General features: G+C 40.1%; 8 protein-coding genes across 13 annotated transcripts; 6 read left to right on the top strand and 2 right to left on the bottom strand.

Moving 5' to 3' along the window:
• The first annotated feature begins 316 nt into the window (after positions 1–316).
• Positions 317–4314, top strand: LOC106659959 (protein FAM114A2). Of its 3 annotated transcripts, none has more exons than XM_014382760.2 (6): positions 317–819; positions 1576–1834; positions 1932–2747; positions 2804–3444; positions 3532–3843; positions 3922–4314. In XM_014382760.2, exons 2-6 carry the CDS (start codon positions 1597–1599, stop codon positions 3994–3996), a joined length of 2082 nt encoding a protein of 693 aa, XP_014238246.1. In that variant the 5' UTR covers positions 317–819; positions 1576–1596; the 3' UTR covers positions 3997–4314. The 3 variants fall into 3 exon arrangements, with proteins under 3 accessions (XP_014238246.1, XP_014238245.1, XP_014238244.1); XM_014382759.2 differs by lacking the exon at positions 317–819 and adding an exon at positions 1047–1350; XM_014382758.1 differs by lacking the exon at positions 317–819 and adding an exon at positions 1337–1428.
• Positions 4297–7939, bottom strand: LOC106659960 (probable nucleoporin Nup58). Of its 4 annotated transcripts, none has more exons than XM_014382763.2 (8): positions 7756–7939; positions 6811–7502; positions 6471–6690; positions 6022–6395; positions 5717–5944; positions 5571–5648; positions 5269–5310; positions 4784–4875 (listed from the first exon to the last, which is right to left on the bottom strand). In XM_014382763.2, exons 1-7 carry the CDS (start codon positions 7827–7829, stop codon positions 5300–5302), a joined length of 1677 nt encoding a protein of 558 aa, XP_014238249.1. In that variant the 5' UTR covers positions 7830–7939; the 3' UTR covers positions 4784–4875; positions 5269–5299. The 4 variants fall into 4 exon arrangements, with proteins under 4 accessions (XP_023313651.1, XP_014238249.1, XP_014238248.1 ...); XM_014382764.2 differs by lacking the exon at positions 4784–4875 and adding an exon at positions 4897–4976; XM_023457883.1 differs by lacking the exon at positions 5269–5310 and having other exon boundaries at positions 4297–4875.
• A 190-nt stretch (positions 7940–8129) lies between these two features.
• On the bottom strand, positions 8130–10563 carry LOC106659844 (SET and MYND domain-containing protein 4-like). The gene is made up of 4 exons (XM_014382560.2): positions 9380–10563; positions 8829–9307; positions 8617–8763; positions 8130–8547 (listed from the first exon to the last, which is right to left on the bottom strand). Exons 1-4 carry the CDS (start codon positions 10389–10391, stop codon positions 8302–8304), a joined length of 1884 nt encoding a protein of 627 aa, XP_014238046.1. The 5' UTR covers positions 10392–10563; the 3' UTR covers positions 8130–8301.
• Positions 10564–11105: 542 nt separating this feature from the next.
• Positions 11106–12270, top strand: LOC111693364. Its single transcript, XM_023457852.1, has 2 exons — positions 11106–11336; positions 11716–12270. Exons 1-2 carry the CDS (start codon positions 11106–11108, stop codon positions 12268–12270), a joined length of 786 nt encoding a protein of 261 aa, XP_023313620.1.
• A 140-nt stretch (positions 12271–12410) lies between these two features.
• LOC106659733 (odorant receptor 33a-like) lies at positions 12411–16245 on the top strand. The gene is made up of 11 exons (XM_023457851.1): positions 12411–12435; positions 12494–12604; positions 12664–12819; positions 13400–13600; positions 13657–13986; positions 14054–14268; positions 14553–14652; positions 15338–15448; positions 15523–15678; positions 16014–16143; positions 16193–16245. The coding sequence occupies exons 1-11, from the start codon at positions 12433–12435 to the stop codon at positions 16243–16245; spliced, it is 1566 nt and encodes a 521-aa protein (XP_023313619.1). The 5' UTR covers positions 12411–12432.
• A 1515-nt stretch (positions 16246–17760) lies between these two features.
• Positions 17761–20217, top strand: LOC106659734 (odorant receptor 4-like). Its single transcript, XM_014382413.2, has 7 exons — positions 17761–17979; positions 18042–18371; positions 18433–18647; positions 18716–18815; positions 19588–19698; positions 19778–19933; positions 20149–20217. Exons 1-7 carry the CDS (start codon positions 17761–17763, stop codon positions 20215–20217), a joined length of 1200 nt encoding a protein of 399 aa, XP_014237899.2.
• A 2696-nt stretch (positions 20218–22913) lies between these two features.
• LOC106659735 lies at positions 22914–23913 on the top strand. The gene is made up of 4 exons (XM_023457872.1): positions 22914–23069; positions 23136–23250; positions 23321–23728; positions 23809–23913. Exons 1-4 carry the CDS (start codon positions 23044–23046, stop codon positions 23827–23829), a joined length of 570 nt encoding a protein of 189 aa, XP_023313640.1. The 5' UTR covers positions 22914–23043; the 3' UTR covers positions 23830–23913.
• A 1684-nt stretch (positions 23914–25597) lies between these two features.
• On the top strand, positions 25598–27340 carry LOC111693363 (odorant receptor 82a-like). The gene is made up of 7 exons (XM_023457850.1): positions 25598–25816; positions 26000–26329; positions 26391–26605; positions 26667–26766; positions 26846–26956; positions 27026–27181; positions 27269–27340. The coding sequence occupies exons 1-7, from the start codon at positions 25598–25600 to the stop codon at positions 27338–27340; spliced, it is 1203 nt and encodes a 400-aa protein (XP_023313618.1).
• The last annotated feature ends 226 nt before the right edge of the window (positions 27341–27566 follow it).

Raw genomic sequence — 27566 nt, 5'->3', positions numbered from 1 at the left:
TCTTTTTTTTTTAGAAATCTAGCAGCGATTTCAATTTTCATCACTTGCTTGAAATGATTCAAAAACTTGGCACTCATTATTGCAAAATAATAATTTGCATATAGATCGATTTTTTAGATTTGAATTTGTACATTTGTTGATCGGTCTCTGGATACCGCGCAGTGATTGCGAATTGTCATAACTATAATGAGTACCCGATACGACGTAAATGCACGAACGTCAAAACGATCAACGTGTCCCTAAATCCGCCGTTAGTCGATTGATCGTTCGGGTGCTATCTAGCTCCGACTGTGCGTGCGTGCGGATCCCTATGTAGTACGGCTTCCCGCGACGTGCATGCAGAACTCATCTTTCGGAGCAACGACGATGTGTAAATTGAGAGCGACGACTGCAAAAAATATAATACTAGAATAGACCATCTCGCGTTGGTACATACTATAAGCCGCGCGTATATATAGGTGTACGTGCAGTGTGTATATGTACCCACATACATAAGTGCACGACACAATGAGCGACTCCCTCTCGCAAAAAGGATTTCTACACGTTAACAAGTAGTATAGCTATATATATTGAATGCCTATCCATCAGCTGCAGCCGATATAGTAGTGTAGTTTTGTACTACGAGGTCGTATCGCAACGACGAACGGGCCAGCAGGCAGTACCTTGACCCTAACCAACCTGTCGTGGCCCGCGAGGGTGTAATTGCACTGCTTTTGGCATCGTCGTCCATGTAGCGAGATCCTGCGAACAAAAAAAATCATACCGTTGGTCGCGCACTGGCCGCGTTGACATTGGCCAAGCACTGAGCAGTGAGCACAGGTAGGTTGCCGCGATTATCATTCATTTTGCGCCTGTATAATATTAACAGTACACGACCAGTGACTATATAGTGAGCTTCGCGGAGTACACGCAATTAACATATATATTTATAAGCGCTCTCGAAGATAAAGAAGGAGCGCGCAACACAGACGTCTCTTTGTATGTATACATACAGCGTATACATACATATACACATACGCGTTTAACGTGTATGCCTATGTGTGTACATATATATACGTTGATGGTAACGCACCAACATGTCGTCTGCGCGTCCGATTTTGCGTGTATGTGTGTGCAATTTCTGCGCAAAAACTTGACACGGATAAATTTGTCAATTGTATAAACTTTGTCGATCTTGTTTTTCCTGCCTTCTGCTGGAATCAACGCTCGCGATTCCCTCGATATCGAATTGGGCCGAAGGCGACGAAGTCCCTTTAAACGATAAATCAAGGAAATCCTAAGACAATTTTGTGGTGCTTTGCAAGTATCGACGAAGAGTTACGCAGCAATAGGCCGAGCGCAATTTGCAACGTAAAAACTTCATTTTTTTCTGCATCGATTCGTCACCATATTTTCACGATTGTCTGTTCGCTGATTAATTAACGAGTGGTTTGTACACGTAAACTCGATCGTTTTTAAATGTTTTCTTTTTTCGTTTACTCGCGACGACTCGTGCATTTACTTGATCCAGTCATTTTTTGGTATTTTACGATTAAATGCGCTCTAATTGAGGCTCTTTTTTATCTGTTTTCATAGGTAAGCCTGTAATTCGTGAATATGTCTACGTCGGACAGCGCGGATGACTTCGACAGTGCTGATGACAAGCTAGCTGGTGCCAAGAAGAAGCTGGGATCACGCTCCTCTAAACCCCTGAACAGAAGTATTGGCTCTGACAGCGATGATGATTGCGGATACAGAGCTCCAGATAATATGGCTTATCAAACTCCTACAAGCAAACATTACAAAATAAGAGATAGCCCCAGTCAGTTGAGTAAAACTGGTGGCATGCCGCCTGGTAAGCGCGATAAGAATTACTTTCAGTTTCATTCATCTGTGCATATAGCACTGATAATATATCTGAGTCTATTTATATGTTTCTTTATGGTATCTAGGTAAAACTAAGATGGAGACAGATGCTGACAATAATAAGGCTGTTGAGAAAGACACTCGCAATGCTAACAATAAAGTGGATCAGTTGAGCAAAGATTTTAAGCGAAAGACAAAGTTAAGGAACCCAAGTGAATCAAGTGATGATATGCCACAAGATGGCAAATCTACTGTTGTTAAATCTGCAGAAAAAAATTCAGGAGCTATCTCAAGATCAAAAAGGACACAGGAGCAGCGAAAGTTAAAAGAGTCATCGTCATTGGGTGCTAAGAAGTTGGGAGCTAAAAAGATAGATAAACTACCAGAAGTTAACAATAAAACTCCAAGTAAGGTTATAAATAAACAAATTTCCAATGAAGGAAATACAGTAATGAGTTTACAGCAAGAACTGGATCAATGTGTCGAGGATAAGAGCGGACAAGAAAAAGTAGGTTCTGGAAGGAGTGACTCTGAAGAACCTGCAGAATTGATGTCCAATTTGAAATTCAAAGATCTATTTAAACCAGATGGTTGGGAAAATATGAAGGATAATGTGGAGGATTTGGACAAATTGGCAGAAGACAAGTTTAAGCCTGTATTAAATAAACTAGCCAGCAGTGTAGAAGAAGAAAATTCCAATTCTTCATGGGGTGGATGGGGTGGTTGGGGTGTTAGTTCTTTAATAAATACTGCCACAGCTAGTGTATCTTCACTAACTACTCATGTCAGTCAAGGTTTAAGTATATTAGAAGAAACTATTGGAGTTCCAGATCCTGTAAAATTAGCTGAGACTGAAACTTATGCAGATGATGAGACAAAATCTGTAGATGCTATAGAAGAAGGTATGTATATTAAAATTAACGCATGATAACATATTAAAAAATTTTAATCATTCTAGATGCAGTAGATAAGGAGTCATCAGAACTGCCTTCAGAAGAAACAAAAGATAACCCAATACAGTATTTACCTACTTCATTTGGTTTTGGTAATTTTATGTCTGGTGTATCAACCCTTACAAAATTAGTAGAATCTACTAGTAACAAGGTCATAGCAGGTGGACTCGATACACTTGAAGTGATTGGTAAAAAAACAATGGAAGTACTTCAAGAAGGTGACCCAGGTCTCAAGAAAAAGAGAGCACTTTTGAGTGATCCAAATAAACCAAATTTATCAAAAATTTTAAGAGAAGCTAAAGAGAAAGCTGACGTAGAAGAAAAAATGCTGGAAGAAAAAAATATGGCCAAGAGAGTTCGCTTTGAAAGTCTTTTTGATGATTATCAGGGTCTTGTTCATTTGGAAGCTTTAGAAATACTATCTAAAGAATGTAAAATGAAAATTCAAACACATTTGGATAATCTGGACATAGATGATTTGGCTTATTTACAAGGAGTACTAGAAGAGGTTGAAACATTATGTGATATTGAAAATGATAATTATGATGATGATGATGATGAAAATAAAAACAAAAGTCTTGAACAAAAATTGGAAGAATCATGTAAAGATTTAGGAATTGAGATTAACTTTTCTAAACTTGTTGACGTAAGAACTTTGCAACGAATTTTCATTTAATTATTTAATCACGTGAATTTGAAAAATATTAAATAATTTTATTTTATTGTTTCATAGGTATGGAATGATATGAATTCTGAATTAGAAGATGAAAAATTAACGAACAGAGAAGTTTTTGCTAAGGCCATAGCTGGATTGGCACGATTTACAGCCTATTCTGTCGAAAGATTCCACAAAACTGCAGAACTGCTTCTCATTAAGAAACGACGTAGTACCGTTAATGAGAGTGATTCTCTCATTCAAATAACAAAAATTCTGTCCTCACAAATGGTGTCCATATCTAATTTATACAGCAGTAAAATTGATAAAAACAAAGTTGAAACTCCGAAATTCGACATTCATGTTGGTCTCACTACCATAACTAAAGAAGTAAGTTTTAAGTTAAAATTTTTTGTTGCGATTTTATCGTACTTTTTACAAAACAAAACCAAATGTTTTTTGTTGCAGGCTAATAATGCTTATTCATATATTCAAGAAGCTTTCATGTTATTAATTCCAATTGTGCAAGTTGGAGTGTTGTAATTTAAATCAACTTTATGAGTAGTTGTAGATTTCATTATAGATTTCAGATTTCTATCATCAGTTTAATATTATACATTTATAACGTTTGAATATACTTGTATTGCAACTATACGAGCTCGTTAAGAATAGATATATGTATTATATGCAGATAAGATGTAATAGATTCAAGAAATAATTGTTTAAAACTCTGTTTTAGAAGCATTTCATAATTTTGTATATTAAATTTACGATGTAATGTAGATATTGATAATCACAACGTTTACAAGTGTAAAGAGTATTAATAATTACGATAAAAATAAATTAATTTATTTACGATCACCGATTTATTCTTCATCTTTCCATAGAAAAAATATATATATATTTATATCCTATTTCAACAAGTACCGCAATTGTACCTTACAACATTATAAAAGTACAATAATTCAACGCTTCATTACGTACAATATTCCTGATTCGAATCAGAAAAATTCATGATTCAGGTATAACAAAAACATCTTTACAAACTTTTTTTTCAGAAAGAATAATACAAGATGAACACATATCTTACAAAAATTACTATCTACTAAGATACATGAATAAATATAAAAGAAAAAAAACTTACAACATTCATTTCAGACTACATTTGTATTAGGAAAAAATCCACTTTTCACTTTCGATACGAAGCAATTAGTCATTTTTTTTTTACGCTTTCACTTGAATTTTCTAATCAATGCTTGCCGCGCTTATTGCCTGTGGGCGGTTTTTGTAGTTGAAAACTCGAATTTATATCCCCTCCAGTGGAAAGAGGCGCTGTCAGATTAACCGGAGAATTGAAGGTCAAGCCCTGCGTGGGCGGTTGAGATAAGCCGCCGGTCGTCGCGTTGCCGCTGCTGCCCCATCCTGCGAAAAAGCAACGCATCAGAACAGAGAGGTTTATGTGCGTACTTTGGAGTAATGAGCATGTGAGTTCGGTAAGCAATAAATGGTTTCTTTGTGTGAAACTAGAACAATAAAAAACAAATGACTCTTTAAACATTCAAAATGAACGAAATTATAGTTACAGCACTGATGCACGTAATCTCAAAAACATTGATTGTTTTTTTTTTTTTTTAGTAAATTTGTGTTAAAAGCATGAAGACCAAAGCATTGCGGTAGCGAAAAGTGAATTTCAGCAACCTCGTGTCAGAAATCAAACCATCGTGTCAAAACACAAATTTGTTTTTTTGATATCGATAATGAATGAGCTACAATACATTAATAAACGTGGTTACAAACAGAGTAAATTTTATGTACCTCTAATAATTAATAAGATCACAGCCATACTTTATTTAAGTCCTGAAATGTAATATAAGTTGTAGAAAAATGATCATACTTTTACATTGTGAAGAAAGTAGGGTTTGCACAATTGTATTCTATCATTGTATCATTGAAAATAATGGAAAAAAAGATATGCAACAAAATCATTTAAGAGAATCAAATTACAAGTTCTACCTTCTAGATCCTTGCAATACCTAAATAGTTAAATTGATTCAAAGATTGAATTTACAATGGCATTATTTACTGTTCTTTTCATTTGAGATCAAAAGATATTTTACCCAAAGTATTTTGTGTTCCATAGGCCGGAGGTTGCGTTGTATTCATTGTGGTCGAAGATAGAAAACTTCTGTTTGTTCCTACATAAACACAAAAAACTTAATACTTCGAAAAAACATTATACTTCGAAAATCGGATTAGAACTCACCTGGACCGAACGGTGTAGGCCCGCTGGTTACTTTTCCAAAACTAGTTCTGTTTACTTTTCCATTGGAACTATTGATATCATCAAACACATTGGTGCAATCTTTTAGTACATATTTCCTAATGTTCAGATATTGTTCCTTTTGCTGTTGCACTTTTGAATGAACTCCTTGTAATTTTCCAGCAACGGCCACAAGTGAATCGTGTAATTTACTCATTGCCGTCGTGAGTTCTGATAAATTCAAAACATCAAAGTTAGTTTGAGAATTAATACAAACATTGTTAAATGATTAAAAATGTTGCATCCACCTTGTGGCGTGAGGGTCTTTGGTGACATCATAGTTTGTATGTGCTTTTCCGTGCTCTCGATCTGGGATTTAAACAGCATCAGATCGTTTTCGAAATTTTCAGCCAATTCAAGGAAAAATACAAGAGGCGCGTTATTTTCGTACTGCAAGCCGGCAGGCGTGTCATGAGTGCGTTGGGCTATTTCGGCGTTTTGCAGAGCCCTAGCCGTATCCTGCTTCAATTTGTCAGCCAGAGATCTGTCGCGCTGTACCGAGCCCGCCAAAGTGGTGAGGAGCTCCATCAGCGAGGCTGTGTCTTCGGCACAACGATTCAGAGGACGCGACGAGCCGCGGGCTACATCGGAAGATAATCCTTTTTGCGTTTTGACAAATTCTCTGCGGAAATGCGAATGAATAAAATCGCATCTGTTGTCAAGATAAAGATATTAAAAGTTATGTGAAAATTCTTACTTGAAACCATCAATAGTTTGCATTAGTTCGTTGGGCAAAGGGTTTTCTTTGGCAACTGTGGGAGTGGTACTGCCTTGAGTAAGTCCTTTATTTGTAACTGAAACATCTAAACCGCCTAATCCACGATTCGTAGATGTAGTTGTAGTTGATGTAGTAAGCGATGCAGTAGCTGTCGATTTTGCTCCAAAAAGGCCACCCGTGTTTGAACCAAAAAGTGATGCTTCAGATATAAAACAGTTTTTTTATAAATTCAGTTTACAAAATATTAATAAAAAAAAATTCAAGGATTTTATTTTATCTAAATGAAAAACAAATTTCAAAAATTAGTTTAACAACATACTTGAAGTTGTAGCAGGAGTTGCAGCTGTAAAACTGAAATTAGTACTAGTTGAAGAAGCAGGAGCAGCTGTACTTGTAGTACCAAAGGTTAATCCTCCACTAGCTGGAGCAGCTCCAAAATTTAAGCCGCCACTGGTACTAGTTGCAGTGGTTGTTCCAAAAGATAAACTAGTTGTAGTTGTAGCAGTAGCACCAAACGATAAACTTGTTCCAGTGCCTCCTAAGCCAGTGTTAGGAGTGTTGGAACCAAGACCAAAAGACAGAGGTTTAGCCGCTGTTGGTGTTCCAAAGGATATATTAGTATTTTGTTGCTGTTGTTGTTGCTGTTGTGGTTGCTGTTGTTGCTGCTGTTGCTGTTGCTGTTGCTGCTGTTGTTGTGGTTGTCCAAGTAGGCTGGTATTACCAAATAGACCTCCACTAGAGGCTGCAGCAGCACCCAATGTCAAAGTTCCAGCTTGTGTACTTGGAGCTGCTGCATTATTTCCAAAACTAAAGTTTAAACTTGGTGTAGTTGCGGCTGCTGCTGGCTGAGCAGGCGTAGAACCAAATAATGTTGAACCTGCAGGCTGGGCAGTTGCTGCACCAAACGATGGTGGAGCTTGAGTTGGTGTTCCACCAAATGTGGTTGCACCCGCAGGTTGAGCAGGTGCGGCACCAAACGTTGAACCAAACCCAGTTGCAGGTTGTGCAGCCCTGTATAAACATAAATACAAAGTGTTTGATCTTGGAATTGTTTTCAATGTCAATTGTTATTTTGAAAATGTGTGTTTGACATTCTAAGAAAATTATGCATTATCAGAAGGAAAAAAATTTAACATCTTTCTTTGATATTCATGACAACTTAGGAACGCGCGAGAGAGATTTTTTTTATTAAAAATTATAAGAGATATTACGCGAAAATAGTTCTCATTCAGAGGTTAAGATATATATAAAATTGTAAACTTACGGTTGTGTACCAAAACCAAAGCCAGGCGTACTAGCATTTGTTGTTGTAGGAGTTCCGAAATTGAATTTGGACATTTTGTTTAATTTTCACCACTCGAGCTTGATATTTATACAAAAATTAATCGACTACAAGCAAGCGATGCAGTTTTGCCGCTGCCACCCGCGCTTCAAACCAGTTTAGCTAGCTGATTTTCGCGGCGTAGTCTGCTAAATCGCAAGCAAATGGCATGCGCGAATTCGCACAGTCCAACCATCCAAGATACATAACATAAAAGCGCTTGTTGATGGTTTATAAATTCGGGATAACTGGACAAAAAATAATTTATTGAGGTTTTACAGTGGCATTAGTAGGTCGTAGTGAATAAATAGAAATAATTCATTTAAAAATCATTCTTTATCATCTAAGTTTGTAAAGATACAATTAAACATGTAAAATTTTTACAATGGTTCAATAATAATTCATATGAAAAACATTTTTCCAAACTATTTGTGCGTTAATAACGATTTCTTTCAAAAACACTTATTAATTCATAAAATTGTTGGTTTTTCAAGTTTTAATATAGAGCATTTCAAAAACTGCATGCATGCTGGACTTCAATTTCCACAGTACAACCGAAGGTTGTTTCAGTTGACGAGCTGCCTTAGCTAAAGCTTTTGAAAGACTCTGAATGGTTTTCTGATTGGGTTTGGCATTTTCAGGATTTTCTAAAATAGTTCTAACAAGTTCATTTTCTATGTATAAAAGGCTCAGTTCTTTTGGGCTTGACATCAACCTATAAACATCTGGTCTTTCCTATAAAGCAATGTTCCAATGAGTTTAAGTTCAATAGTTTAATTTGTAATTCACATATTTGATAATCACCTGAATCATTCTCAACAATTCTTTTATAGTTGGCCAATTTTCCAGACACGCTGGACAATCGCAAAGAAAATTATATCCATTTTGTAGTATTGTCAGTCTGTCGTATCTAATCATATCATAAAAGTTTTGTTGGTATGTGATAAATAACTGCAACAAAGAATGAAGAGTAATTAATTTCTAAATAGTTTTGGAGAAAAAAGTCTTTTCTTTACCTGGCTATTTTTCTTTATAGGCATGAGAGTATACAAAATAAAATTTTGCGACGATGTAACAACATTTTTTACATTTGGATCACAGCTATGGTTGATCAAACTGTTTATTGGCACAACACCGCATCCTCTTTGACAACACATTTGTATATGGCACTGAACAGTATCTTTTGACTTTCTGCACGCTCCTGCAAAGTGCCCTGGCAGTGTCTGACAGTTTAACTTGTTAATTTTGTACAACTTTAGTATGAGAGCTCCAACGAATAAAATCTCTTCGTTTTTTACTATATTTTCAAATTCTTCTTCTTTCAAGTCATCTCCAAATAGAGGTGTATATTTCAAAAGGGTTATCAAAATGAATACGCTCTTTGGTATATATATCTCTAAACGCTCTTGAGTAATGTTATCGCACAACGTATACAATGCCTCGAATCCTACTTTCTTGCACTCGTTGTCCTTGAAAAACCCTCTCGTACATTGCCCTGAACACACAATCATTCAAGAATCATTATTAAATCCAACCAAACATCTAATAAAATAAATATCAATTCTACCTTTCGCTTTGTCCAGTTGTCGAATGGCTGCCTTCAATCGACCAATACCGTTGGCCTCTCTGATACCGCAGACCGTCTCCTTGATCGTCAGCAATTGATAAACCGTGTCCAGCGTCAGCTGTCCAGGGGGCATAATACGCGCGGCGACTCTGCACTCCACGTCGTGATACCTGTCCCAGGCCTCGGCCTTGCACCTGTCCGAGCAGAACATGAACAGGCTGCAGTTGTCGCAGGGCACGGTCGCCCAGGACAGCGCCAGGCAGTGGCTGCAGTACATGTGTGCGTTGTTGGCGTTCACGACCTTCACGTAGGGCTTCTCCACGCAGACGATCTCGCCGGCCTCGAGATCTCTGCCCGCCACGAGGTACCTGCCGTACTTCTTGTCCTGCCGAATGGTCACGGTGTCGAACGGATTCTCCCTCTCCTTCTGCATCAAAATTTTCATGTGCTTCGGCACGACATCCTCCTTCTTGATCTCTTCGCTCTTGACGTGACTCCTCGACGAGACTTTGGCCTTCTCCATCAGCTTCACCAGAGTGCCGTAATCCTTGTCCTCCTCGGTGACTTTGCTCATCAGTGCCTGCGCGTCCGAGTACAGGTGCTTGCTGCCCGGCAAGCCCTGAGCCGTCAGACACTCGATCTTGCGGCACAGCAGCTTGATCTTGTACGAATCCACTTTGCTTATCCCGAGGGCTCGGTCGATGTCGCCGCAGCACTCCTTGTACTTCTTCATGAGCAGGAGTAGGGCCGATCGATTGCCGTAGGCCAGGGCGAGATCGTCGGAATCGGGCGGAGCTTGCGCTATGCTGGCCGAGTAGAGCCGATAGATCTCCTCCTGCTTGAGCTCGTTGACCGACGTCTGCACCTTGACGTAGAGATCGTTGCCCTGCCTGCGCAGACTCTGCGACAGCTCGGCATTCTTCGCGGGTGGCAACGAATCCTCGGCCTGCCATAATTCCTTGGTCTTGTCGCTCAGCAATTCTCGCGAGATACGCTCCTTTTCCAGCTTCATGATGTCGTTGTTGTTATTGTCACGCTGCACGATAAATATAAATTGTAAAAAAAAGTGTAACGAGTCTACGTGCTTTTGGCCACCGAAACGATTCGCGCGAGTGCGTATAACTTACACCGGAGGTATTTTATTGATTCCCCCCAGGCAGAGGCAGGCCGCAAGCTTCATCGACACAACGTACGACGATAGCTTTTGTCCTTTTCGCGCGCATGTCCGTTGCAGCTGCCAGCTGCTCACTGCTGGTAATGGAGAAAGGGCACTGAAGAGAGAGAGAGAGAGAGATGCAGTTTCCCCCGCACGCGGCGGCTTACAAGTGCGGCTTTTGTTTTGTTTTGTTTTTTTTTTTGTGCTGCACCTTTGTATATATTGTAATATGAAACTTTTTCCGTTGCGAATTATTCATCGTGTTATCTAAGTATACAACGATCGGCTTTTAATGTTTCTTAATACTTTTAAATCGACGATAGCAAACGTATTACCGAAGTTGTATCATACTTACTCGTTTACTCGTTCGATCGGCTATTTTTTAAACGGTTCGCATAATAATGACTGTAAAGTCGAACGCTCATCACATCCCAATTATCGAAAATTTCGATGCAGAATTATTTATCGTAAACCGATCGGGTCGAGCGACTATACACACATACACGTTTAATTTTACTCCGCCCTCGATAAACGTTGCATTACGAACGACGATAATACGACGATCTGAAAATGAACCGGAAGTCGATCGATTTGTCGCTGAACGAGGCGGGCTACGAGTACGCGATCGGCTACACCCGAAATCTCTTCCTGCCGTTCGGCATCTGGCCGGTCCGCGACTACGAGGAGAGCCGCGGGGCATCGCGCGCCCGCGCCATCGCCAACTTTCTCTGCCTGTTCATACTGTTCTTCGTCGTCGGGCCCTACTTCGTGCAGACTTTTCTGATAGAAAAGGACAATCAGGTACGACGATATTGTAGCATTGTTCGGACACAATTTTATTCGAGTCTTATAAACGTTCGAAGAAGTTTTAAATTGAATTTTAATTAATACGGATGAATCAATTATTGTTCAATTTTAGATAAAACAATCGAATTATGTCGTGTTAAACCGGATATTGACAAAAAATGATTTTTCTTCCGATCAGTTGCTGGTCACGTTTTACATTGTGATATTTACAATTTTATTTTCCAAATGTATAATTGAATTCGGACAGGCTTTGAGTTTTTATCGTCAAAATTAAAAATGAAATTATTAGTCATAATTTTGCTAGTCACTTCTTATCTATCCGGATACTTCCATATCACCACGTTGCATAAAATTTCATATCCCGTATCGACAGGTGAGGATAAAATCGACCGGCGCCTGCGTCTTCGGCATCACGAACGTCGCCAAGTACCTCGTGTTCCTCCTACGAGGCCATCGAATCGGCTCGTGTCTCGCCGAGATGCATCTCGACTGGCGCTCCATCACTAACGATCCTCAGCGCCGACTGATGCTGCGCAACGCCCGGGCGGCTCGCCTACTCACCTGCTGCAGTTTCGTCTTTATGTTCGGCGGCGGGGTGCCCTACGTCACGGTCCTCCCCCTCAGTCAACCGCCCCTCTTGTCGGCCGACAATCGCACTCTGTTGCGACACCTCAGCTATCCGAGCTACTTCGGCTTCTTCGAGCCGCGAGTCAGGCCCGTCTACGATCTGGTGTTCTCGGTGCACTTCTGCTTCGGCATACTGGCCTTCTCGCTGACCACGGGTCTTTGTAGCTTCATAGCCATGTGCACGCTGCACGTGGCCAGTCGCTGCGCCTTCGTCTCGGCCATGTATCGCGAGCTCGGACGGAATTTCGATCGAGAGCTTCTGAGCCGAGTCGTGCTGCAGCATCGACGAATTATCGCGTAATTATTATATCACGGTCAGTCCTTTTTTTTTAGAAAATTATGATCAAGATCGATTCCGTGACGCAGTTTCGCACGCGATCTGGAGGACATATTTCACGAGACCTGCATGGCGGAATTTCTCGGCAACACCATCAACATCTGTCTAGTTGGCTTCTATCTGATCATGGTAATTTCATTAGATACCGAATTGTGGATTTTTATTTATAATCGTCACTTTTCGAAAGGATTTCGAACGAAGCGAGCCGATCGGCATCGTCACATTTCTCTGCTTACTAATCGCCCTCACCTTCAACGTATTCATATTCTGCTACGTGGGAGAAATTTTGACCGAACAGGTACATTTATCCCTCGGTGAAAAATACAGACTCGAAGTTCGAGTTCTTTTGTCATACAGTGCAGACTCGTGGGCAAATACGTGTACGCCGTCGACTGGTACGAGCTTCCGGCCCGCGAGGCCCGCAACTTCGTCCTGATACTGGCCCAGTCGCAGCGGCCCATCGTCCTCACGGCCGGCAAGATGTTCGTGCTGTCGATGCAGAATTTCGCCAATGTAAGAAGACGGTTGTTACACCGTTAAAAAAAAAAAAAAACTGCCAAAGATGAATGCAGCAGCGACGTATCCTTTTTGTAGGTGATCAAGGCCTCCGCCACTTACCTCCACATGCTGCGAACCGTCACTGTGAATTCGTGAATCGTAATCTTAACGATTGGTTGTTATTCTGCATACTTTATTTTGTAGTCTTTAGCTAATATAGGAACATAGATACAAAGAAAATGTAATTTTGAATAACGAATTATTCTAACGATTGACAAATTATACGATTTCAACTTCTAAGACAATTTAAAGTATCGCGTTTCAATGAAAAAAAACTGGCATAATGATAGCCGTGTTGCGGTTGACGAATCGCACAGTCGGTTATACTCTTTACGAACCCTTTGATAAATAAAAAATTACGCACAACTGCTTATTTGGTAAATCAATGCGAATTATGCGCGCGGTACTGCTTTAAAGCGTTTATATTTTTAGCTAGTAGGTAAAGCGTCGGAGCTCGGATTTTAAAGGGGTTACGAAGCGGTAAAAAAAATACTTTTTAACACGAAAAAAAAACGTCATGTCCGAAAAAGTCAAGAAAAGGTCTACGAACGAGGAGGGCTACTCGTACTCCGAGCAAATGACTCGATACATCATGATAGCAGTGGGACTCTGGCCCGTCGATGCTGACTATCCGAGATTCTTAAGAAGCTTTCTCATCGTCGGCTGCGTCCTGGTCACCCTCTTCATGATGATACCTCTGAGCATATTCATCTGCGTCGACGCCCCGAACATCACGGTTTATATAGTCCAGACAAAATCCAGAAAATTGGTTTATTATCGTCGTAATTGCAGGTTCAAATACAATTAATGGCCCCGTATCTGTTCACCCTGCTGTGCATGAGCAAGTACGCGAATGTGCTGTGGAAGGGTCGCCGAATCGAGACCTGCATGCGTCGCATGGCCGAGGATTGGGGTAAAATCGTCGATCCGCTGGAGAGATCGATGATGCTGGACTACACGAGGCGAGCCCGCAACATGACCAAGTTCTGTCTGGCTCTGACTTTCTCGGGCGGCATGTGCTACTCGACTTTCGTGCCGCTCAGCAAGTCGCCCGACGTCGTCGACAACGTGACGCTGCACACCCTGGCCTATCCAGGAAATTATATCTTCTTCAATCCACGCGTAAATATACACACGTTTGGTTATTTTTTCTTTTTCGTTCTGAAGTCTAAATGAGATATGTGGACAGACTCGACCAGCCTACGATTACGTGTTTGCTCTGCACTGTCTCGGCAGCATCGTCAAGTTCACGACCTCCTGCGGGGTTTGCAGCATCTTCATCTGGTTCGTCATGCACATCTCCAGCCGAGTCGACGTTCTCGGCACGACGATCGAGCGAGCCGTCGACAGATTCGACAATCGAATACTCGCCCGAATCGTTAACGATCAATTGAAATTATACGGGTGAGCTCGAACGTTCACTGAGAAAAAAAATTCATCGATTCAATGAAATCTAATTTAATATTTTATTTACTATTAATTTAATCAAATGATTGATTGAAGCAATGAAACTCGGGTAAAAACAATTGAATATTTTGTTGGATGAAATAAAAAAGATTATTTCAATGAAATTATTTCATAGATTGTATTTAATTAAATAATTTTGTTGAATCAATGTAATTTTTTCCTCAGTGTACAATAGTTGGGACCTATCGATGTCGTTAATCGAAAATTTGAAACCCTTGCAGTTTGGCGATCGAACTCGGCGATATTTTCAACGAACTCAGCTTCGTGGAGCTCATGGGGAATACGATACTTATTTGCCTCGTTGGATACTACTTGATAAGCGTTCGTATATAAATAGGTCGTTCATGCGTCGCAAACGACCCGTCGATATATGTATAACAAAAGTTTCTTCTTGAAAATTCAAGTAAACTACCGGAAGCATTATTTTCAAAACTGGACTATATGTGCAACTATATAACAAGGGTCTCGAACAAACATTTAAGGAAACCAACAATAAAACCATTACAAGAGTATTAAAATCACTCTTACTTAATGCTAATACTTTGTCTTCTCTCTTTTGAGTGACCGATAATTCGATCATACGCCATCTAACGGTATTTCATCGACTACTACTACGATCTCTGAAAAAGAGTTAAAGTATGTGCGATCTTCAACGCGCTTACTTTGGTATTGCAATAAATTTGAGTTTAATATTTTTCAAGCATAAAACGTCACTTTTAGCACGAGTATTGCAATTCAATTTCATGAAATATCAATAGTATTCAAGTTTTTACCGATAAATTCACATATTGGTCAAAAGTTAATTTATTGCGTACTTATAATATTGGTTACATTAACTTAAATATTGGTAATTGATTACCTTCAATATCATCGGTTTTTTTAAGTATATATCATCGTGTAGAAGGCCAATAAAGTATGCCTGTTCAAATATTCCAATGAAAACGTTTATTAAAAGTACTTGTGACTTATTCACAATTCTTACAATATTCGTTTCATTTTTCGACAGGCATTTTTTCAGCATAATTACACGAGAGCTTACACCCTCACCATCTCGTTGCTCAGCATGACTTACAACATATTCGTTCTGTGCTACTACGGTCAGATACTCATGGATAAGGTTTGGCGCACGAATCGAACGAAAAAAACGTTGGTTCATGTTGAACTTTTTATTTAATTTAATTATTTCTTCAGTTCGAAGAGCTCGGCAGATCGGTGTACATGAGCAACTGGTACAAGCTGTCGGGTAGCAGCGCCCGCAGCGTCGTCCTCGTGCTCGGCTGGTCGAACCGTCCTTTCAGACTGACCGCCGGCAAGCTCATCACTCTGTCGATCGAGAGTTTCGCCAAGGTGAGCTGCGCTTGAATTCATCTGCGAGTCAATAGACATCTTTGCCAAACTTTTTTGGTGGTGGATCTTATAAGCCCTGAAAAAATATATACTCATTTCAATCGAGGATCAGAAATGGGTTTCGGAGAAAAGAGAACATCGAGTTTAATATTATAAAAATTTCTACAGTTCATTGGCAACAATATTTATAGTTACATGCGTTACAGAAATGCGTTAATTTTAGCTCAAATTAGTTCGCTCTTTAAAGTATTTGGACTAAACTACTCGAGCCAAAGCGTTTATTGATTAAAAACGTTTTCAAGACTTGATAAAGTTAAAGTACAAATACTTTGCAGGTAGTTGAACTTGACTGTTTAAGCTTTGACCCTATAAAATATTTAAAACAATTGGATATCCTCTGTAATTTTTGTCTCCCAAAAAAGTTTGGTGAAGATCTCTGCGACTCGAACATGAAAGACTCTCCTTGTAAGTATATTTTCATTTTTGCACGGTGTTATTATGCGTGATTTTACAGATAGTGAAAACGTCGGCTGCTTATTTCAATGTGCTTTGGAACATGACCTCTAGCAATATAATATAGCTAAACCACGTTTGCAACCACTTCAATGATTTCATGCTTATGTAAATGTTAGGAAATATAAAACTTTAGATGCTGATATTGTTCAATTTTCAATTTGCTTAAAAAGTACCTGAATGAAGCTGGAGAAAATTAGTGGTTTAGATAGAAAATTGTTTTCAGCCTACTATGGTGCGGTCTAATTTTCCAAAGTATTCTATTTTCGTCTCTAAAAATTAAAGTAAACTTTCAAACTCGAATATTTCTAAAAACTCACGTTGTGCTCGCGCTTTTTGTTGATTCAATGGCAAGCCGAGGATTTTTTTATATAAAATTCGGTGGTTTTCAAAGAGTACAATTCATCATTTCTATGAGAAATAGGGTAAACAAAATCGACGCTAGGTCGATTCGAGTTCTAGCCTTGCGAAGCTTTTACCGCTTAGATCGTTGGATTCCTTCTATTCTGCATATGTGCCTTCTCGAAAGCGGAGCACTTAATGAATAAAAGTTATGGAACAAAAATGGCTTGAAATTGACTAAAAATCACGGTTGAATTTTTAGAATTGTTGGAGCGGTTTTTCGATTCTTCGAAAAATGATCATATCCAAAAATACAAAAACTCATTAAAAAATTTTGAAAAAATTCATACGTATTTTTTGTTCCATAAAATTCTTTCCTCAAGCTCTTCGTTTTCGTGAGTTAATACGTGTGCGCCGTCGATTTGTATGAGCTTGCGTAACTTCGTCCTGATACTGGTCCCAGTGGTCCAGTCTTCACGGCCGGCAAAATTTTTGTTCTGTCGATGTAGGATTTCGAGAATATGAGAGTATCACTATGTTCTACTAACAAAAAAAATTAATGTAACTATTTCGTCGCCCCAGCGCAAGAACCGCACGAATAAACTCAAGTGGCAAAAACAACCTTATCCCTATGTTAAAAGGATAGGATTAAGGCACCTTTTTGCCACTTGAGTTTATTTGTGCGGTTCTTGCGCTGGGGCGACGATTTATCCTGTTTAGGTCATAAAAATTTTCAATTTGTTAATTGAAATATTACTCTGGCTATATTCTGTAAACTTCAATTATGTCCGCTATTTAAGTAGTCTTCAGATAATATTAGAACATGGTACTAAAAAAATTTAATTTTAAATTACAAATATTCTAACAATTGACAATTTATACGATTTTATTTTTAAGGCAATTTAAAGTATCATATGCCTTGCTTTAAATCGAGTCGCGATAATCGTTTCAATGAAAATAGACGTACCTATAAATCATAGCCGCTGCGGTTTGCGAATCGTACACATAGTATAATGCAAACCCTATGAATAATAAAAAAAAAATTACGCACAACCGCTCATTTGGTAAATCAATGCGAATCATGCGCCCGCGGATGGTCGTTGTAATGCTTATTTATAGCTAATGAGCATAAAGAGTTGGGTTTAAATTTGAAAGGAGTACAACGATGCTGCAAAGAAAAACTTTTTAACGGGAAAAAAATAAGAAAGCAAACTTAAACGCGAGAACATGTCCGAGGAAGCGAAGAAAATACTCACGAACGAGGAGGGCTACTCGTACGCCGAGCAAATGACTCGCTGCATCATGTTACCCGTGGGACTCTGGCCGGTCGAGAGCGACTATCCGAGATTCCTGCGAAGATTTCTCATCGTCGGCAGCGTCCTGGTCACCCTCTTTATGATGATACCCTTGAGCATATTCATCTGCGTCGACGCACCGAACATCACGGTTTATATAGTCCAGACAAAATCCAAAAAATTTGTCCACCGCATTCCATTTTATAATCGCAGGTGAAAATACAGCTGATGGGCCCGAATCTGTTCGCCATGCTCTGCATGAGCAAGTACGCCGGTGTGCTGTGGAAGGGTCGCCGAATCGAGACCTGCATGCGACGAATGGCCGAAGACTGGCGAAATGTAAAGGATCCACTGGAGAGGTCGATGATGCTGGACTACACGAGGCGAGCTCGAAACATGACCAAGTTCTGCCTGGCTCTTTACTTCTCGGGTGGCATGTGCTACTCGTCTCTCATGCCGCTCCTGAAATCACCCGAGGTGGTCAACAACGTCACACTTTACCCCCTCGCCTATCAAGGGAATTTCATTTTCTTCAATCCTCGCGTGAGTGCATTTCATCGTGTTATCATTCCTTTCTATAAAGTCTAAACGAGACTTGCGGCAGACTCGACCGGCCTACGATTACGTGTTTGCCCTGCACTGCCTCGGCAGCGCCGTCAGGCACACGATCTCCTGCGGGGTGTGCGGCATCTTCATCTGGTTCGTCATGCACATCTCCAGCCGAGTCGACGTGCTCGGCTCGACGATCGAGCGAGCCGTCGACAGGTTCGACAATCGAATACTCGCCCGAATCGTTAACGATCAATTGAAATTATACGGGTGAGCTCGAACGTATACAATGATATCGATGTCCTTAAGCAGAAATTAAAAAATAAAAACGTTTGCAGATTGGCGATCGAGCTCGGTGGTATTTTCAACGAACTCAGCTTCGTGGAGCTCGTAGGGAATACGATACTTATTTGCCTCGTTGGATACTACTTGATGAGCGTTCGTATACAAATAGGTCCTTCATGCATCACAAACGATACATCGATACGTATAACAAAAATTTTTTACTTGAAAATTCAAGTAAACTACCGTAAGCATTATTTTCATAACTGAGCTACGTGCTACAAGAATCAACTGAAATCTAGTATCTAAAATCGCTCTTACTTAATGCTAATACTTTGTCTTTTCTTTTTTGAGTAGTAGTATATTTTTATTGGACTTGATCGTATGATGATACATTGCCAGAACACTATCTTTTTTGAGTGTCCGATAATTCGATCATACGCCATCTAGCGGTTATTCACCAACTACTATCCATCCCTGCCAATTTCAGCACGCTTACTTTTGAGTTTTGTATTTTTCTAAGCATAATGCGTCACTTTTAGCGCGAGTATTGCAACTAAATTTCATAAAATATCAACAGCATTCAAGTTTTTGCTAAGTTTTTGCCTTAAATGTTAGGTCATCGTGAAAAAAATTCGATAATAATTATATATCAAAGAATAGAAGATCATTGGAAATTGATTCCACAAACAGAAATAATTTATGATTAAAACTGTTTTGTGGAAAAAATTAGAAAAGATGATATTAATATTTCCAAATTATTTTCAAGTTAAAGAAAAAGTATGAGGAAGCTACTTGCCAATACATTGGCAGCGGTTTTTTTAGCGTAACTATACTGTAATTTTAAATTATATAACAAGTAAAAGGTCATTAAGGTATGCACACTTGAAATACACAATTTTTACAGTATTCGTTCGTTTCTCGACAGGCATTTGTTCAGCATAATTACACGGTAGCTTACAACCTCATCATCACGTTGCTCACTATGAATTACAACATATTCGTTCTGTGCTACTACGGTCAGATTCTCTCGGACAAGGTTCGGCGCACGCGACCTTTAAATCGAAGGAGGAAAACTTTGGTTCGAGCTTTTTATTTCATTTTATTATTTTCTTTAGTTCGAAGAGCTCGGCAGATCTGTGTACATGAGCAACTGGCACAAGCTGTCGTTCGGTGACGCCCGCAGCGTCGTCCTCGTCCTCGGCTGGTCGAATCGACCGTTCAGCCTGACCGCCGGCAAGCTCATCACTCTGTCGATCGAGAGTTTCGCCAAGGTGAGCTGCGCTCAAGGTTCAATTTATGGAACTGTATGTACTAACGAGGAGAGCCTTTCATTTGCGACATCTTCCCCAAATTTTTTTGCGTGGCTCTTAATGTATAATACATGTAATAATATATATCTTCTAAAAGTTTTCTGAAGATCTGTGAAAGACTCTTCTTGTAAGAATATTTTCATTTTTGCACGGCGTTAATATGCGTGATTTTGCAGATAGTCAAAACGTCGGCTGCTTACTTCAATGTGCTTTGGAACATGACCTCCAATAGTATAAGGGCTTAACGACGTTTGTAATCCCTTCAACGATTCAATGTTTATGTTAATGATAGAAAATATAACACTTTAGATGCAGAACGATTTTTGCTTTTTCTGTTATTGTTTTGAGTTTTTCTCAAAACTCCTAGTTGATGAAAATCGATTGATTATGAATTATTTGAAGACGATTTCAAAACACCATATAGGTTCTTCCTTCATTTTTGACGAAAAACATTGTGACAGACTGAATATTGAAAAATGTACTTATTTTGACTAAATAGCTATATAACTGTTTTTTCAATATCAACATTAATTTTACTTTCTTCAATCCTCGCGCATTATATTATGTCCAAAATTAAAAGTTTTTACCAATAATTAGTCTAATAGCATAATCATTAGTCATCAAGTTCGGTGTGCGGATACAAAAAAACAGGACCAGGACAGAAAAATGAAAATAAAAAAGAAACTAAAATGCAAGCAAATTAATAAATTCAATTTTTTCCTTTATTTATTTAATCGTGCAATACCATCAAAAAATGCCACAAACATTTTATACGCGCTGCGTAGCCGCCAAGAAGATATTGCACAGATCTTGGTTCATCAGCCGCTCGACGATCGTGTCGCAGCAGAGAATCGGCAATCGGTAGCGCGTCAGCCGCACGAACGCATCCAAGGCCCATCGTCGACAGAATCCTCTCATCATTATCTCGCACAGATGCAGATTGCACGACGCCGTTTGACTGCCGCTGTCGAGTCGTCTTTCCGCGCGCGCGAATTCGAAGTAATCCATGCACGCGAGCAGTTTTTCCTGCTCTTTGCCACGCGTGCGGACCACCAGATCGTGCAGCGACGGACTCGACGGATCGTCGTCTCTCATCTTGATCTCTTCGAGGGTGCTGGTCAAATTCTCGTCGTTGTACCAAAATTCCCGGAAATACGCCGGTCTCCGGAACACTCCGTGTTTATTGCACAGTTTCAGGATGGTCAGAACGTCGCCTCGGCTCAACTCGTATCCTCGTCTCTCGAGTCGTTCGGCGCAGGCCAGCAGGCCGGACGCCACTCTCAATTGAAAGTAATCCCACTCGTGATAGCGCCATTCCTCGAATCTCTCGTCGAAGTGATTCTCGGTTGGGAAAACGAAGCTCGACAAATCCGCGCCACGATCCAGAAGCACATCGACCACGTCGGGCAAGAGACTCGTCACGGCCCATTGAAGCGGTGTTCGGCCCTCCTTATCTTTCGCGTCGACTCGCACGGTCTGCTCCAATCCGTCGCAGATCTCGAAAAACACCCTCGCCAACTCGTCGTCGTCGTCTCTGTTGCTGATCACGTGCAGGGGTGTCCAGCCTTCCTCGTTGCTCAGATTCGGATCGGCGCCCGCGCGCAGCAGCAACTCCGACACCTTCTCGTGTTTTCTCCACAGGGCCAAGTGAAGCGGCGGATCGACCGCGCAGCCGCTCGTCGGGGGACGACAATCGGGATCCTGACCTACCTCGAGAAAACCTCGCACGACGTTCTCCTGGCCGAACCGGCAGGCCACGTGAAAGTGCGTCGTGCCGGTCGCCGTGTCGGTGTAATTCGCGTCGTACCTGCTGTACACGCAGAACAGATCGACGACGATCTGCGTCCCGGGCTTGTGGATTCTCGGCAAGCGATGCAACGCCGTGGTGAGGCGCAAAATTGGCCGGCCGTCCTCGTCGATCTCGGGCACGTCCTCGTAGCCGCTGCGGGCCACGAAGCCGATGAATCGTTTTCCTCGATCGTGTTTATCGTCGTAACTGTGCCTCGTTGACTCCGAGAGAAGCCAGTCGATTTCTTGCTTGGGAAGAATGCCTCGCAGGTCCTGTGGCCGGCCCTTCCAGTCGCTGATCACGGGGTCGAATCGATCGAGTAGATCGCGTCGCTCCTCGAAGTTCTCCCAGTTGACCCTTTCGCGGATCCTCCTCAATATCGCCAACTGATCTTGGTAGGGATTTTCATCGGATTCGTACTCTTCCCAATACATTGTTCAATGCACACTCGCTCGCGCACTCGATGCACAAGATCACTCGATAATTTGAATTAATTATTTCACTTTTTGTTGCACAAGAATTACTTGGCTGTGGCGTACGACGATGTAGATATGTGCTATACTTTGTTGTTTACTCTGCAGAGTCGCAGCGGGTACTGTACCTGTGTAGAAAGTGTAAACATGTGCACAAGATATGAAAAAGTACAAGGAGCTGCGATCTATGTGAGTCATTCGACCCCAAGCTCGTGCCGTGCAATTAGCTGCGAGAGCGAGGCACGCGAGCGCGAGAGATAACGAAAAATTCCAGAGATCATCTTGAGTATGAAACTTCTCAATTTTGATTTTTGGGCTTTTCATTGAAAAATATTTTTGTAAAAAAATTAATATATTTAAGCTCCAGTGACTAATTAAACTTCGTTTTTGGTATCACACGTGTCATTTCATTGTGTACTGAATTGTTGTGACTTCAAAGAGGTATTTATTTGACGAAAAAATGCTTCCATTCATATATCGCGAGTGAGGTGTGAAAAAAGGTGTGCGCCTGAATGAACGACATTTTCATGGCAAATTGGTGGGGTTTTAACGTCACGCGAGTGCCTCTGTTACTGCGTTGATGGTAGAGGGGGAAAAGTGCCGCCAAAGGAGCTATCACAATCGCGGCGTCTTCTCGCTAATACACTTTAACGAGTAGTGCGTACAACAGTGGCTAGTGAAGAGCTAAATTCGTCGACGAGCGAGTTGTTTATAAATTACGAAATTCGGGACGGTACAGTGTTGGTTACTCGACGAGTTTAACTTTAAATATTTCTCAAGAAAATTTACACGTTATAATCAAGAAAGCAATGGAAAACGGCAGTGACGTTATTAGGTAAAATTTAGGCGTCTTACATAGAGTCCCATAACGCATATATTTTTGAACCCAATTATTTTTCAGGATTAAAGAAGAACAGAGCGATACTCTGACGGCTGCAGGCGATGATTATGTTTTCGATTCGGTGGAATCTTGCAAAGCCGAAAACCTTGAAACTTTCACGTTTCGTAAAATATCAGTGAGTTCAATGATTTGAATTATGTTCGTATTTTTCACTAATAAAAACTATTACACAATTATTATTTTAGAAAAATTTCATGGAGTTGGAGTGCAAGAAGGTTAGAGATGCTAAAACTGAAGTGACATCTCTATCTGCAACCCATTTTGAGCATCAAAGTAATCCACCGATTGTGAAAATAGAAAACGATAATCCGACCAATGAAATAAATGAAAATATATTCATTGATTTTGAATGCAAGTATGAGATCCCTGAACTGAAGTCTCTATCAAAAACTACGTGCAAATCTGAGTGTGAAAGTTGTCCACCTGCAGTGAAAACAGAAAACCAAATGGCGAATAATTACTTGAACGATAAATTTCCAGACAATTTACGATTAAAACTTGACAAATTCGAGGCTATACAGATTTTCGAAAAAAGAACTCCAACCAAATTATCCCATAAGTTAAATTCATGTGAAAAAACGTATGAAGGAAAGGTGAGTCTAAAAAGATACACAAGAGTAATACCACGATATGAATGTATAATTTGTCACCAATCCTTTGTTTACCTGAAAAGCTTCAAAGCTCACATGAATGAAGTGCATGTTCGGAGCAAACCCTTTGAATGTGATACTTGCCACAAATCATTTGGACTAAAAAGTGATCTCAATCGTCACATAAGTGCAGTACATAATCTAAGTAAACCCTTCGAATGTGACATTTGTCACAAATCATTTGCATGGAAAAGTAACCTAAATAAACACATAAATGTTATACATGGTCGAAACTATCCATTCGGATGTGAGATTTGTCACAAGTCATTTGGATACAAGTGTTACCTTAATTCTCACATAAAATCAGTACATGATCGTATCAAACCCTTCGAATGTGACAGTTGTCACAGACCATTTGGACAAAAAAGTGACCTCAATAAGCACATAACAACAGTACATGATCGTAGCAAACCCTTCATATGTGAGATTTGTCACAAATCATTTGGACAAAAAAGTAAGCTTAAAATTCACATAAATACAGTACATGTCCATAGAAAACCCTTCGAGTGCGATATTTGCCACAAATCATTTGGTGATAAGAGTAACCTTAATAGACACATACATGCAGTACATGATCGGAGCAAACCCTTTGAATGTGAGATCTGTCACAAATCATTTGGACACAAGGGTGATCTTAATGTTCACATAAATGCAGTACATAATCGTAGCAAACCCTTCGAATGTAAAATATGTCAAAGATCATTTTCACATAAAAGTAATCTAAATAAACACATAAGATTAGTCCATGATCAGAGCAAACCCTTCGAATGTGATATTTGTCACAAATCATTTGGACAAAAAAGTCATCTAAATACTCATGTATTAAAGATACATAATCGAAGCAAACCTTAGGGGCGTGAAATTGATTCCGAGAACGAGAAATTCATATCCAATGAAGATTTGTATACACTCACTTGTTTGCGTTATGTAATTTTGTAAAATCTTTCACATGATTATTCTTCAATTGTATGAAAAACAATAAACAATGTCAAATTTCTATTCATCATGTTCTGACTGTAAAAAATGTTTTTTCACCTTCTGTTCATAAACTTTTAAAACGGTTTCGTCTTCGTTTTTAACCCATTAATGCGCAAGCGTGCAATTTTGTGCATGAATTTTCAATAGATTAGAAAAAGTCAAATCGTTTTGAAAAAATGTGAACGAATTCACCTTGAATCTTTTAATCGCTCATTATTTAATGACATTTGTTCGTTATTGATTGATTGATCTACGGTTGTCGAGTACAAAATGATTGAATTTTTATATCGCTCCCTTATTGGGTTGACGAATTGCAGTTAGACCGATATTTCAACTATTAGTACAACCTTTTTCCAAATGAATGATCCCTATTCGCATGCGAGTAGAAAATTCTGGCCTTGAAAAATAATTATTAATTATTATCATCGCCCAACCACCTCACAACTGATTCCAACATTCACGCGGAAGATTAAGCAACTGTATATTAATTTGATACGGTCGTTTAAACGAAAGTTAAAAGAAAAAAAAGAGAATCGTATATATTTCGAAAAACAAAACTATGAGTTATACAGCCTTCATATTAAATTGGAATCAATATTCAATGCTAAAATGAAGTTACAAAAAACTGAAGTTATAAAAAAGCACAACTGCTCATTTCAGCATGCACTATATAATCAATGTCTACCACGCACGCAGATAAAGTTTATTATTATCATTATGTACACGTGTGCAAAAAGCTTCGTTCCGTTCAAGCTCAAGAGCAGTAGCGCGAACAGCGTCGATCGAATAACTTCGCAGTTTTTTTTTTTTTTATAAACATATTTTTTTAAAGCCATGTCTTCGAAAGTTAAAAAAGTATGGAAGAACGAGGACGGATACCTGCGCGCCGAGCGAATGACTCGATCGATTCTCCTGTCCGTGGGACTGTGGCCTCTGCAAAAGGATTATCCGAGATTCTTAAGGAACTTTCTGGTGGCGATCTGCGTCGCGCTGAGTCTCTTCATGATGATACCGCTGGGCATATTCATATACTCGGACGCTCCGAATATTTCGGTCGGTAAAACGAATCGCTTGTAGCATGTAATTATTGCTATAGCGCTGCGTGCGATAAGTACACGCGTGACTTTTTGATTGACATAAGTAGCGCTACTGTATATAAAGCAATGTCTCTTGTACGCAACGAACTATAAATAACACGACGAAACTTTTCACAATGGGTTTTGTCCGACCTTCAAGGTACGACTGCAACTCTCGGCACCTTTACTGTTCTCTGCCTTATGCATGAGCAAGTACGCGAATCTGATGTGGAAGGGTCCCAAAATCGAGTCCTGCCTGAGGCGAATGGCCGAGGACTGGCAAAATGTGAAGGATCCACTGGAGAGGTCGACGATGCTGGACTACGCGAGACGAGCTCGGAGCATGACCAAGTTTTGCATGGCCCTGACGTTCACCGGTGGACTGTTTTACTCGACCGTAGGACCGCTCAGTCGTGCGCCGATCGTCGTCGACAACGTTACCCTGCACCAGCTGGCCTATCCAGGAAATTTTATTTTCTTCAATCCTCGGGTGAGTGTACTGTAAATTCGTTCATTCGTTTGAATCCAAATTACATCGATCGCCCTCGTAGACTCGGCCGGCCTACGATTACGTGTTTGCCCTGCAAAGTCTCGGCAGTGTCGTGAGATTTTCTTCGACGTGCGGAGTGTGCAGCATCTTCATCTGGTTCGTCATGCACATATCCGGCCGAATCGACGTGCTCGGCTCGACGATCGAGCGAGCCGTCGATCAACTCGACAATCGGATGCTCAAGCGAATCGTCGACGATCAACTGAATTTGTACAGGTATAATGAAAAGTAGCTATATCATCGATGCGGACAGTAAATTTGGATAACAATTTTTCAGATTAGCCAAGGAGCTCGGGGACATCTTCAATGAACTCTGCCTCGTCGAGTTCGTGGGAAATACAGTATTGATTTGCCTCGTTGGATATTACATGATAATCGTGAGTGAGCATAAGGTCGCCGCTTTGTCTTAGAGGTCTTACGCATCGCCCTTTTAATAATGTACGTTGTTTTCAAAAGGCGCTACTCCAACACAATTACACGCGAGCTTACACTCTCGCGATCTCTTTGTCGAGCATGACCTACAATTTATTCATTCTGTGTTACTACGGACAGATACTCATGGATAAGGTCCGTACGATTGAGTAAAAAAAAAACAAACAAAAATGCACTGCTTGACTGTAAACGATCTTTCTGCAGTTCGACGAGCTCGGCAGATCCATCTACATGGCCGATTGGCACAAGCTTTCGGGCAGCAACGCGCGCAGCATCGTCCTACTGCTCGTCCGCGCGAACAGGCCCTTCGCCCTGACCGCGGGAAAGATCATCGTTTTATCCATGGCGAGCTTCGCTAAAGTAAAAAAATTAATTTTATACGCTGAACTTTCGCAATTGATGGAACGATTTTCCACCAAATTCATGTATTTATACTCATTGTCTCAGGTAATAAAAACATCGGCTACGTACTTCAATGTGCTTTGGAACATTACCAGCCACAGCATGAATGCTCAGTAATACTAACAACGATCAATCGTAGTACGTCTATTTTGGATGATACAATCAAGGCAAAAAATAAAATTAATATAATAAAGTATATAAAAGAAGATTACATGGAGAAAATAATAATACAAATAGAAATGCAGATAAGAAATTAGAGCATTGGCTACGTTACGATGATTAATTGAACTTTATTTTTAATATCACAAGTGTGATACCATTATGTAATGAATCGTTGTGAATT

Source organism: Trichogramma pretiosum, unplaced genomic scaffold, assembly GCF_000599845.2.
Source record: "Trichogramma pretiosum strain Unisexual culture from Peru unplaced genomic scaffold, Tpre_2.0 scaffold21, whole genome shotgun sequence".
In the NCBI taxonomy this organism is placed as follows: domain Eukaryota; kingdom Metazoa; phylum Arthropoda; class Insecta; order Hymenoptera; family Trichogrammatidae; genus Trichogramma; species Trichogramma pretiosum.
Note: the sequence above shows the minus strand (reverse complement) of the source record. Positions and strands in the feature narration are given on the sequence as shown.